Source organism: Tinamus guttatus, unplaced genomic scaffold, assembly GCF_059628265.1.
Source record: "Tinamus guttatus ecotype Peru unplaced genomic scaffold, ASM5962826v1 Tinamus_guttatus_pri_ptg000171l, whole genome shotgun sequence".
NCBI lineage: Eukaryota > Metazoa > Chordata > Aves > Tinamiformes > Tinamidae > Tinamus > Tinamus guttatus.
Window position 1 is genome coordinate 5,455,688 of NW_028288705.1, and position 12,683 is coordinate 5,468,370.

At 41.2% G+C, this 12,683-nt stretch overlaps 1 protein-coding gene across 1 annotated transcript in view; it reads left to right on the forward strand.

Annotated features, from left to right (window-relative positions):
- Positions 1–12,683, forward strand: part of NAV3 (neuron navigator 3) — a 246,980-nt gene that overhangs the window by 120,948 nt on the left and 113,349 nt on the right. Inside the window, exons 8-9 of the mRNA XM_088522981.1 lie at positions 246–1,272; positions 11,184–11,299. Coding sequence (XP_088379107.1) covers positions 246–1,272; positions 11,184–11,299 — 1,143 coding nt within the window. The remainder of the gene's footprint in view (positions 1–245; positions 1,273–11,183; positions 11,300–12,683) is intronic.

Here is a 12,683-nt window from a genome sequence, read left to right on the forward strand (position 1 = left end):
TAAAAAAGAAATATTGCAAAACACCACAGTGGTGGGGAAGAAAAAGGCATTTTTGCTTAGGATCTGTAAGCATGCCCATTTAAATTGTGTTTATTGTAAGTCACCTTTCCAGTGATTTTTGAAAGTTCAGCTGTGACCGTGTTTTCTAATGCAAAAGGAACACGATGTCCCCTTCTAGCAGGAGAAAGGAGATGTATTGTTGCCGTATGTGTAATCCCGTATTCCTCCTGTTTTTGTATCCCAAGCGGACTCCCCCAAAGGCCCTCACCCCGCGGCAGGCATGAACGGCGGCGTGCAGCACGCGCCCGGCAGCGGCCCGCCGCAGCAGGCCTCGGCCATCCCCTCGCCGAGCGCCAGCAAGCCGTGGCGCAGCAAGTCCATGAACGTGAAGCACAGCGCCACCTCCACCATGCTGTCCGTGAAGCAGCCCAGCCCCGCCACCTCCCCGACGCCGTCCTCCGACAGGCTTAAGCCACCCCCTTCGGAAGGCGCGAAGCCTCCTTCGTCTGGCCAAAAATCTATGCTGGAAAAATTCAAGCTGGTTAACGCTAGGACTGCTTTACGGCCTCCTCTGTCGCTCAGCTCAGGACCCAGTGATGGCGGGCGAGAGGACGATACCTTTTCGGAATGCGGCGAGGTGGACGTCTTGGGCGGCGGGCTGAACAGCGGCGGCTCCACAAGTAGCAGTCCTAAAGCGTCGCCAAAATTAGCCCCCCCAAAAGCTGGAAGCAAAAATCTCAGCAATAAAAAGTCTTTGCTACAGCCAAAGGACAAAGAGGAAAAGAACAGGGACAAAAACAAAGTTTGCACTGAGAAAACGGTCAAAGAAGAGAAGGAGCAGGTCACCGAAACAGCTACAAAGAAGAGCTCAAAAATTGCGAGCTTAATCCCAAAGGGGAGCAAGACGACAGCAGCCAAGAAAGAAAGTTTAATACCCTCTTCTAGTGGGATCCCGAAACCTGGCTCCAAGGTGCCCACGGCAAAGCAGGCCGCTTCACCTGCCTGCACGGGAAGTAAGGAGGTTGAAAAACTGAGGACTACAAAAGGAAACCAGTCCCAACCAGCGTCAAAATCTCAACTTCCTGAGAAGGCTTCGCCTCCCTGCAGTCTTGCCTCCTCTGAAGGGAAGGAGCCCAGCGTCGCTCTGCCCGCCGGCTCCTCGGCAGCGCTGTCGGGCTCGGCGGCCGCGAGCAGCAACGGCGTCGTCCAGCTTCCTCAGCAGCAGCAATACAGCCACCCCAACACCGCCACCGTCGCGCCCTTCAGCTACAGGTAGGCACACCAGGGCAAAGGGGTTCTGTGCCCTCCTTGAGGAGAGAGGGCCCCAAGTCATGCTGGATGCCACTGCAATATCTGCCAGTTTCTAGGTTCTATCGCAGCATCACGGACACTTCTTTTTCTTAATACTGTGTTTTAATCAGTGCTGCTGTGTGAATAATTTCCTCTAAGAACTCTCAGCCTCTAGCTTACACAAAAGTAATCCATTGCAAATACTGGCCATTCAGATTTCAGGGTATTTTGATTGGAAATGTGAATCACATGGTACGTTCTCTGTGCAGTTGTTGAAAGGTCACAGCTGAGTCAGGTTTCCAGTGTGAATGCTCGTTTGCTGTTTAAAACCCTCAACATTTATTTGCCAATGCTCAATAATATTTGCTTAAAAAACACTATTTTCTTAGAGAATCCTAAATAAACTTTGCAGGAGTTTTGAGAGTATGTGACAGTACTAACAAGCTATTACAGGAAAAACCTTATGCAAACTTCTGCAATATTCACAAGTATTTCAACATTTTGGGCAGAGGGAAGAGGTTGTGGCTTCAGGAGGTTTTGTTTGTTTGGTTTTTTCTTTTCTTTATTCAGGAACAATATGGATTATGATTATATATGGAACTATATGGACTAACTCCAGAGCAGCAGTTAATTTTTACAGATGAGGCAAGCTCTTCTGATGGCCAAGGCTCTGAGATAGAGGGATTAAAGGTTAAATGTATCAACCTCTGAGAAACTGAGAGATAAAACTGCTCTTACACTGTACAGAAGATACAATAAATGTAAATGACTGGCAGACTGATTTGACTAAGGATTTCAGATGTCAGTTATTGGAGGGCTTTAGCTAGAGTTGCGGACAAATTTGACATCTGATAAAATGACAAATACATTATTAACTGAAATATGCTGGCAGTTGTTGTAAGTGAGTAGTACTGTAGATAGTCTTGGCTGAAGATTAAAGAAGGAGTCTCTGAGGGAGTAGATCTATCATTACACATAACTAAACATAACTACAAAACCAATGTGGATAAGTGATCCACAGTTAATTCTGAACAAAACCAGTTGTGAAAATTATATGAGAGAGTGAAATGGCACAACATAGTATATATTTGTTTTAATATTCAGTGAGTAGCTGCTTAAATTTCAATTAAATGTAACATTGAATGTGCTTAATATATGGGTGATGTAATTACTTCATGATATTAATTAGCTCATGATTGGAATAATTTTAGTGATACAGATAATTCGCACTATGGTACAATAGCCTGCTTATGGATTAGTGTGCATAAACATGTAGAGAAAGAGAGGCAATACTTAACCCTGCCTGTGCTATTTAATGGCAATATTGCCAGACATTGATGCCATTTCATTGCATGGTGGAGATATCGCTCTTCTAGGCTTCATCATGAAGCAAAATGTATTTGTAATTTCAAATAGAGAGAGAAGCGTGTGTCTTCCACTAAAGATTCGTATTAATAATCATCTGTTTGCTTCAAACAAGCAGCAAGGCGACTGTATTTGAAGTTAAATCTTGCATGAAAATAAAATTCTCAGAGCCAAAGTCTGATCTCAGAACACTCAAAACCCAGAGTAATAGACTGTCTTTGAGGTTGCTTCAATGGGTATTTGCGTAACTGAGAGCAGAATCTGACCCACACATACACAGTAACTCTATTCCTTACAAATCTCAAGGGCTTTGTAATAGTAGAAAATGATTTCATAGAAGAATATAAATATAACCAAGGATAAAATATCCATATTTCCAATGTCAGCAGATTTTTTTTTTTGTGGGTGTGCAGCAAGTAAAAGTTTGCATGAAGCTGGGGCACTTGTATTTACGTTTTCCACTCATAAATATAACTGTTTTCTCAGAAGTCAATACAATTTATGCAGCGAATGTTCATGTTTGCTTGCTAGCTGCTAAAACAGCTTTATAGATTAATGAGTGAATAAATAACAGTGACCATTCATACTAACTGTCTTTGCACAGCTAGAAGGAATGCCCTGGGCCAACAGATTTGCGCTGCAGTCCTCGGGAAAACTTCAGCCTAATTCAGCAAAAATACAGTACCTTTTTCCAGAATACTGCATAAATCTGCCAAATGCTGTATGCTACTATGATTGTTTTAAGCTGTTTGCGTGAGAAAAAGGAATTTTTTTCTGGCTTGTTGATGTTACCTGCAGATATCATGTATTTTGCCAAGGGTGATTATTAGCCAGGCGGATATTAATGTGAGTACAAGGAATTATTTCATAGAGTTTCTCTGAGGCATGTGTTGTGTTTGAATAGAAAGTTTAATGGTGTAACAGTTATCAACATTCATGTTTTCAAGCTGTAGATTTTTTTTTACAAATGAGTGGTACGTAGAAAGGAATGGTTCACTAAAAGGTGCTGAAATGATCTATTGGACTATTCAGCTTTGCACTATTGGTGCCTGATCCCTATCTAATATCACATTATATTTATGCCTTTGAAGCACTTGGGCATGGAAATTCCCGTGGGTTTACCACTTCTCTTCAAAGATTAGTGGCCACAACAATTGATAGCATTTAAATTCTTCCATCCTCCTTAGCGAATGATTATTTCCAAATGCATATTAATTTATTTTTAATTACACAATAATTGAATTCTACATTTACACTAATCTAACATCCCTTACATGTCACCTCTGAACTTGATGGCAGGGTCTAAGCTAAAGGACGTGAAATTTGACTGCCAGAGAGCTTGATAAGACAGCAGGAAAAGGAAGGTGTAAGGGAAGGTCTAATTATTTAAAGCAGACTAGCCATTGCTTTAAACTACACATTCTTTTACATAAGCAGAATTTAAAAAAGATGCAATTTCAGATTGAAAAGAGCTTACTAGGTGCTTACTAGGCTACAAGGGAAACAGAGGAGGAGGAAGCATTAATTAAAAAAAAGACTGAATCTTCCTCTCCAAATCTTAGAGGAAGAACAACATTTTGTTTCTGAGATAGAAGCCTATTGTGTGCAACTATTACTTTATTTTTTGTGAGCTGAATCATGTAAATTTACAGATTTCCTTGGTTGGTGTAAGTCCTCATGGCCCCACATGAAGTATGTGATGTGGGGGCAATTAATATTTACTGTGGATTTGCTCCAGTAGTAGTAAAGGAGAATTTCAGAGGGAGAACCTTGTCTTATAGACCATTTAGAAGCTCCTGGCCGGGATGAGGTGACCCCCTCATCATCCTGAGCTGTAGATCTGTGTCATACATCAGTCAACCTTCACTCCTTCAGCTTGGGTTGGTGGGTAACAGCAGAGACCTGTGGAAGAGGTTTCAGCACTGTCTGAATCAAGACCCTTTAGAGAGATGCACTTGCAGTGTCAATGCCAGACTGCGAAAGCCATTAGGGCATTGCTTCTGACCCTAACGAATAAGATGCTGGTGACTTCAGCTATCTAATAGGGTGGTAGAGTGAGGTTGGAGACAGTTTCTACTTAGAAATCCATGGTGATAGGATGAGAGGTAGAGGATGCAGCTTACAGCATGGGGAATACTGATTAAATGTAATAAAAAACAGTGTTTTCACTATGAGGGTGGTAAAACACTGGAGCAGGTTGCCTAAAGAGATTATGGAATATGCCCTTAGGTTCAAGACCTAACTGGTCAAGGCCTGGAGCAGCCTGATCTAACCAGATCTGCTTTGAGCAGGAGACTCTAGAGCTTCTTTCAGTCCCCTTAGGATCCTCTGGTGACTAAAACATTCACTCAGTGCAGAGAAAGGCAATATCAATATATAATAAAGATATAACCAGGTACTAGAGTATTTTCCTGTTGCCCTTCCCATATGGTGATTGAAGCACATTTATTACTGGGCTGTAGGTTTATGGGTGTATGGGAGCCATGCAGCTCTTGCAATTCTTTCTTTAAAAATGTGATGATTCAGTTATATTGCAGTGCCTCCTTGATTTCCACTATTTACATTACTGTTGTGAAGTTAAAACCAACAGTTACTACCAAGATTTTATGGTAGCTATTAATAAACATTTCCACCCACCACTTCTGCTTGAAGCAAAAACTGGGTTTAGAAAATTGCTGTATTTTCTTATCCTGGATTGACAGGCGATTGTGAAAGCAGACTTGCCGAGGTAGAATTTTGGGCTTGAGAAGTGGGAAGTGCTGTTTATTATCCGAAGTTCTTTTAAATTTGTAAAGTCTGGTCTTGTCCCTTTGATTAAATAATCAATAAAATGTAGGTTACAAGACCGGAAAGGATATCCTCAGTCTTGTTCAGTCTTCTGCTGTTGCAAGCAACCATACAATGCCTTTCATAAACCAACCCAACTCCATTTTAATCTAGTTGTTTCCAAGTACTGGGAAATGGGAAGGTTCCTCCAGAATCTCATTCACCTCATTGCTCAAAACCACTTACGACCCACACATTGAGACTGCATCCATTTATTATTTTGCTAATATGATCCTGTAACATAGAAAGCTGTTTTTCCTCTTTTCAATTGCTCTGTCTAAATACATGAGGGAATAATCATATTCCCTTCCTTCTCTTTTGCAAGACTAAACCAAATCATCTCTTTTGTTTCCTTTCCTAAGAGGTTCCTTTTTCCCATGATTATCTAAGTAGCCCTTTTCTGCAGCTGTTGCCAGTTTAATTCACGTCTTGAACCTGGGCGATCAAACTGCTCGTGTTGCAGATGTGCTCCTGCCAGTCTCTTGCAGTGACAGTGATGCACCCTCAAGACAGCTGCACCTTGGAGAGCTGTTGGGCGAAAAAGCAGCATATTTGTGGGGTCTGTCTTGGAATGTCGAGCAATAACTAGCCAATCTTTGATGTTTATCGAAAGTTCACTGTTTTGTTAGGGACAGGAAATTGCTGACTGTGTTAAAGACAAAGACATTTTAAAATAGTCTTCCAAATTCTAGTCTTAATTACTCTTCTGCAGGCTTATTTTAATCAAATCGAATGAGCTTGTGCAGGTGTGACTTAGAACAGGATGTGTGCCATTAAGTGTGTTTTATGCTTTTTACAAATAGGTAGTATATAAGTTGTTGAATAGGGGATATATATTCTCTGATTGCTGTGATTAATATAGAAAGCAGATTGTCCTGTTTTCATGCTAGTTGCTTAAATTAACCTGCACTGCAGATGCTCAGCGCTGTTAGAAATATCCACAGGGGAGCTTTGACTGCACTGAGATTCTCTTCACTCTCCTTCATGTCAAGAGGGAGATGGGAGGATTTTAATTGCTTTTAGAGGCAGTGGCTTATGAATGGACAGAGGGCGATTCATTAAGGCCAATATTTAAGGGTAATGAGAAAATCCCTTAATTTTCTGTGTCCTTGGCTGTAGCTTAATCTGTGCCATAGTCATGGAGAGATCACTTGACTCTTTCATAGGATTAATATATCCCACAGAAAAAAAAAAAAAAGTGAAAGCTGGAGTACAGGGTAAGACAAATCTTACAGTATCACTTTCCTCTTTTTTCTTGAGCTAAAATGGTTTAGCTAAGCAGCAAGGCATCTGCCTGCTTAATCCAGTGGATCATGTCCCACAACAGGCTTAGCACAAAGCAGCCCTATATCTTAGGTACTCAATCTTTATCAGGTTATCCTTGAACCAAGAGCTGGGGCACCTCCATAGAATCATAGAATAATTATGGTTGGAAAAGACCTTCAAGATCATTGAGTCCAACCGTAAGCCCTTCAACACCATGCCTGTTAAACCGTGTCCCTAACTGCCTCATCTGCATATTTCTAATGCTTGGAGATATTTACTTGCATACCATTCCCAGCCCGTCCAGGCTAAGATGGACATCTAGGGAAAAAAAAGCAGGACGTTGGCCTCCAGACACTGAGGAACAGAGCTTCTGTGGAAGTGCTGGCCACCGGCAGCCCCTTGGAGATGTGGTAGGAGAGGGACACTTGGTGAGGTCCCATCGCCAGGGCCTCCGTTTGGTCACAACCACCCCATGCAACACTACAGACTTGGGACAGGGTGGCTGGAGAGCCACGTGGCAGAAAAGGATCTGGGGGAGTTGGTCAACAGCCAACTGAACATGAGCCAGCAGTGTGCCCAGGTGGCCAAGAAGGCCAGCGGCCTCCTGGCTTGTGTCAGGAACAGTGTAGCCGGCAGGACCATGTGTCCATCCCCCCATACTCAGCACTGGTGAGACTGCACCTTGAATACTGTGTTCAGTTTTGGGCCCCTCACTGCAAGAAAGACATGGAGGTGCTGGAGTGTGTCCAAAGAAGGGCAGCGAAGCTGGTGGAAGGGGCTGGAGCACAGACCTTACGAGGAGTGGCTGAGGGAGCTGGGGTTACTTATTCTGGAGAAGAGGAGGCTCAGGGGAGACCTTACTGCTCTCTTCAACTACCTGAAAGGAGGTTGTAGTGAGGCGGTGTTGATCTCCAAAATAACTACCCCTAGGACAAGAGGAAATGGCCTCAAGTTGTTCCAGGGGAGTTCCGGGTTAGGAAAATTTTATAGATGGGAAGAGTGGTCAGGCATTGGGACAGGCTGCCAAGGGAGGTGGTAGAGTCAGTGTCCCTGGCAGTGTTCAAAAAAGGTGTAACTGAGGCACTTAGGGACAAAGTCATGGCGTTAAAGGGCTTATGGTTGTACTTGATGATTTTGAAGGTCCTTTCCAACCATAATGAATTTCGTATGATTGTGTGATTCCTGAGGGTACCTCCAGTGAGGCTACCCGAGGGCTGACGGGGCCCTCTGCTCTTTGAGGCCATGCTCAGCTTCCTCTCAGCTCCAAAGCAAGTGCCTTTTAGCCCATTGCTTCCAGAGCAAATAACCATCTTCTCAAGTACTCCACCGTAGCCAGGGCTCACGCTGCTGATCCATAATCTTCTCAGAAATTTCTGTTGTCACCTCCAACAGCTGAAATCATGGATGTTTTCCCCAAATTCAACATAAAATTGCTGAATGAAGTCAGTAGAGCATTTTCTTTGTTTTTTGTTTTGATAACAAATCAAATTTATTTGATGTTGTCTTTACACTTTAAGATAAAAGAGACGTTTCACATTCTTAGATCTGCTATTTCAGACTGCCTACAAATTAAGAAAACATTTGAGAAAAATACCACATTTACATTTGTTTTGGGTTTCCAAGGTTTTCTTTCCAGTAATGAAATCAAATATTTTAAAACCATTAGCATTACGTGATCATTATTATTTAGTATTTATTCTTGAAGGTTTAAATTCCAATATTATCTTATGCTGCAGAAACTGGATTTTGTGATGCAATTAACCACGACCATCAGGTTTACAAATTGGAATGAACAAGTGCCTGTTCTTAGGTGTTTTATGTACTTCCATTCCTGCCTATAGCAGCACTAGGTTTTGAAAATGAGACAAAACACAGCAGGGGGAGACGAGAGAGGAGCGGGTCTGTGATTCGTCTTTGCCTTATCTCTAAAAGGTTTTGTTTGGTGTGAGCAAGTGAAAGCTTGTGTTCATGGTTACTCCAAGTAAACAGATTCACCCATCATTTGTAATTTTACTTAGCTCCTCATTCCTTTGTACTCATGTTCTTGTGGGGAAATATAGTTCTTTTAAAGAATTAGGAGAGAATTAGGTATTGCCTTTCTTTATGGATTGTATAGACAGTGACAGAGGGCAATTGAGATCATCCAAGTACCTTTTGCCTTTCCCATTTGCCATACGAGAAGTACAAGCTTTTCATCCGTGCTCACGCCTCCTGTAATGAGCACAACGGTGCAGATGTTGGGCGTTGGCTGTCAGTGGGGACCCAGACCACTTAATCCTTCTCTGATGATAGATGTCCAAATAAATAGGAATGAATCCTTCTTTGGAAGGTAGCGTGCTTACTTAAGAGGTTTTTGATCATTCTTGGAAGAGGTTGCATCCACCTTTCTGTTTGAACAGTACCACAACCAGGAATACAGAGTTGGGTCAGAAAAAGAGCAGGCAGAAAGGATCCCTTTCCTACCCAGGGGTGCTGTGATGTGAACTCCATGTACGTCTCAAGCTGAAGCAATGAATACTTGAACTGTGCCCACCTAGCCAAGTGCTCTTACAACAAGACTGAAATTGGCCTGCCCTTTTCCTGTTCTCCGGTTTTCTGTTCTCTCTTAGGTTTTCCTGTCTTTCTCTGGCTCCAGTCCTAGTACCTTGGTGGCCTGGGCTCAGTTAGGAGTCTGAAGACCGCTTCATTTCCCTGTTGGCTAATAATGTTTCCTTGCTGGCTAATAATTAGTGCATGCTTGTAGGATGTTTGTCCTGGGCTGATCCAGCACTAAGTTTTCCAACTAAGCCCATGGAGAAGGACTTGTGAGTGTTTGTGGCCCCTTGAAGTTATATTCAATGTAAGTAGCTGTGTCCCTTGTACATTTTGGTGATTTGAGGCAATATGTGAAAGCGAATTTGGAATTTCCCTGTGTGTATTCATCAGGGAGGACTTGAGTGAGCCCTTGTTACCTAGGACACTGTCCTGAAACACTAGGTGAAGAATGACATTGAAGGCAGTAGGACACAGTATTTGTGCTTGCAGCACAAACTGTGCTTATATTTTCGGTGTAATGGTGTGTGGCAGAGGGTAATAGCCGACGAGGAGCCCATTTCTTTTTTCTTTTTAATAGAGCAGCTGTCTGTTTCCAGAATCTCAAGAGTACAGAAATTGATAAGGAAGAAGATGCATCAGACCAGATAGTCCTTGTGTTCTGCTTAAGAACAGTCAGGTTAAACTTAAAGTAAAATTATAATTAACAGATTCTACCACAACAGTATTTGGTCCTTTGTATATGCTTCTCTCTGTTCCCCAAGGTACTTCGACGACTTACTGAACAAATCTGTTCCATAAGTAACCTTTCAGTAAACATAACAATGAGAAAGTTATTTCATAAAACAAGTTTCTGTAGAACTCAATATAGAGGACAGACACTGTTTTTGTGTTATTCTTATAAAATATGTTTGGCACAAAGCTCAATACTTACTTGTATAGCTGGTCATTGCAGTTATGGTGAGCTTTAAGAATTGAGACATAAATATAGTGTTTTAAAAATGAGCATGAAATATTTCAGTGGTCTTTATAAGAATTCAAAAGAATGTCCGAATCGTTATTCATGTCAGTAAAGCCCAAAGAATTTAAGCTCGAAGTGAAGATTTATTTCCATTTTAGTTTGAAAGGTGGCTAGGGTCTCAAATTTTTACACTGATTTTTAGTTTAGTTTTAATGTAAGAAATGTGGAACAAGTTGTTAATGTCGTTGTGCAACAGCTCCTCTGTACTTCTGCTGTTCCTTAGGAAGAGACAGTAATTGTGTTATCTATTTGTATTGTAAACATTAAGTATATACCAAATAACTGTAGTCCACAAAGCTGTACATGTTCTAATTTGTCAATGGCATCCGTACAACTACCCCATCACAGAAAATTCAGGCTATTTGTTAGCAAGTTAATGGGAACACTTTTGTTATGCCATTTCCCCGCAGTCATATACGTGCTATGTATAGAGGCATTATCAAAAGAAGCTGTACATAGATTTAAGTGTGTGAGTGAGATTTTCATTGCAGCTTTGCATAATCTTCTTTACATGTGGCCTTTCTCACTTAATATTTCAGCAATCACTTACTAGTTCATTTCCCTTATATATGTACAGGGATGTGATTTAACCAACTTAAATGGATTCTGCCTGTATCTTGTTGACACCTCCTACAGAGAGAAAGAAACATTGCTCCAAATTTCCCAACTTAAATTCTGAGTTGTTCCTGAAAAGAGCGAATTCCCTGCAAATGTGTGTAGCTGGAGTCAAACTAGCACAGTAAGAATGTGACCTTCATGGTATATGCACCATATGTTTTTTCTGAGATGAGAACAGAGACAGGAATCTACTTGGAGCATCAGTTAACACTTATTTAGCTTAATATATGTATGACAGATAATCAATCTCCTTGCTTGATTTCAGAACTCTCTCGGAAAATGACAGTACCTCCTTACCACCTGCTGACTCCTGCACCAGTCCTACTAAAATGGATTTGTCGTTCAGTAAGACTGCCAAGCAGTGCCTAGAGGAGATATCTGGTAAGTAACAGCAAGGCAGGAAAAGCCTCCCTTTAGGAATCGTGTATTTCTTTGCTTACATCTCTGTCTTGCCAGGAGCTTTGCAATGTGTTGAGATCCTAGTTCTGACCTCTATTCACAAGTGGTATTAAATATGGAGAAAATTTGGGTCTTGTACAATTAGAACATCAAATGCACAGTTCTTTCATCTGAACTGGCTTCTTTGGTTCAAATGTGCTCTTCGTCACTTTGCAGAAACTGGCCTTTCTGAAGCTAGGATTTCAAGTCATCATTATGTCAGAGTCATACTGGGTGCTCCAAGAGGAACCATGGAAAGTCTATTTTTTAATGCTTGAAACTGCGTGGCATTTAAGATCATTAAATTAAATAGCCTGAGACATAAGTGAATAGGATATGTTTTGCTTCTGTAAATGAATCTGGAGCCAGAAAATGGGAAAATGAACAAGTATTTGCTATCATAGTACCTAGCTTTTAAGCTGCTGCTAGAGCTAAGCAGCTAAAGGTTCTGTCCTAGAATTCCTTTGTAAACCTGGGGTAAAATTTCTATTATGCTACAAATATGAGGGGATTTTGTAAATCATGTTGGAATAGTTTCTCTGAAGGCAGCAGGGCCATGCTGATTTACATCAGGCAGGATCTGGCCCTAACTTCATCCATGGATGCAAAGCAAAGTGTGTCACAGCTGACATTCTCATCAGGCTTAAATTGCACTGCAGGGTTGTGTGGGAGTATTTTCAAAGGGACTCTTTGCCAGAGCTGCTCTTTTTCTTTCTTTTTCTTTTTTTTTTTTCTTTTTAGTCAGCATCTTTATTCTTAATACCACTTTTACGAGACTAAAATGTGAAATCATGATCCGCTGGATTCAACTGTAGTTTCCCCATTTTACTATGAATTTTTAACATTCACACAGTTTATTACAAGTTATCTGGTTCTTTTCAGAGAGGATATAACTCACTTCTAAGCACTCATTTGACACATCAATCTAAAATTATATCTCCAGCAGAAGGAAGATCAGATGCCCAAGCTTTGTGGGACTGCCTTGGCATTTCAGCTGATTCATACTGAAACTGAGGTTTTATTCTGGTTTGTGTTAGTCTCTTCAAAAATCGTCTGAGTCTAGCAATCCTTATTTGCACAGGCAGCTTTATTATAAATACCTCACGTAAAACCTGTTGAAATGTTCCCTGGAGATGCCCGTTAAAATTATTTTATGATAATACTTCTTAAAGGAAAAAAAATCATTTTGAATGAAATCAGGCTCATTGGTATAATTTTATAAAGAGTATAAACTGAAGCATGCAGTTCAAAAGATTCTTCAAAGAATTATCCACAGAGATGATGGGAAAAAAGAATTTCAGTACCTGCTGAAATGATCAAACAGGAT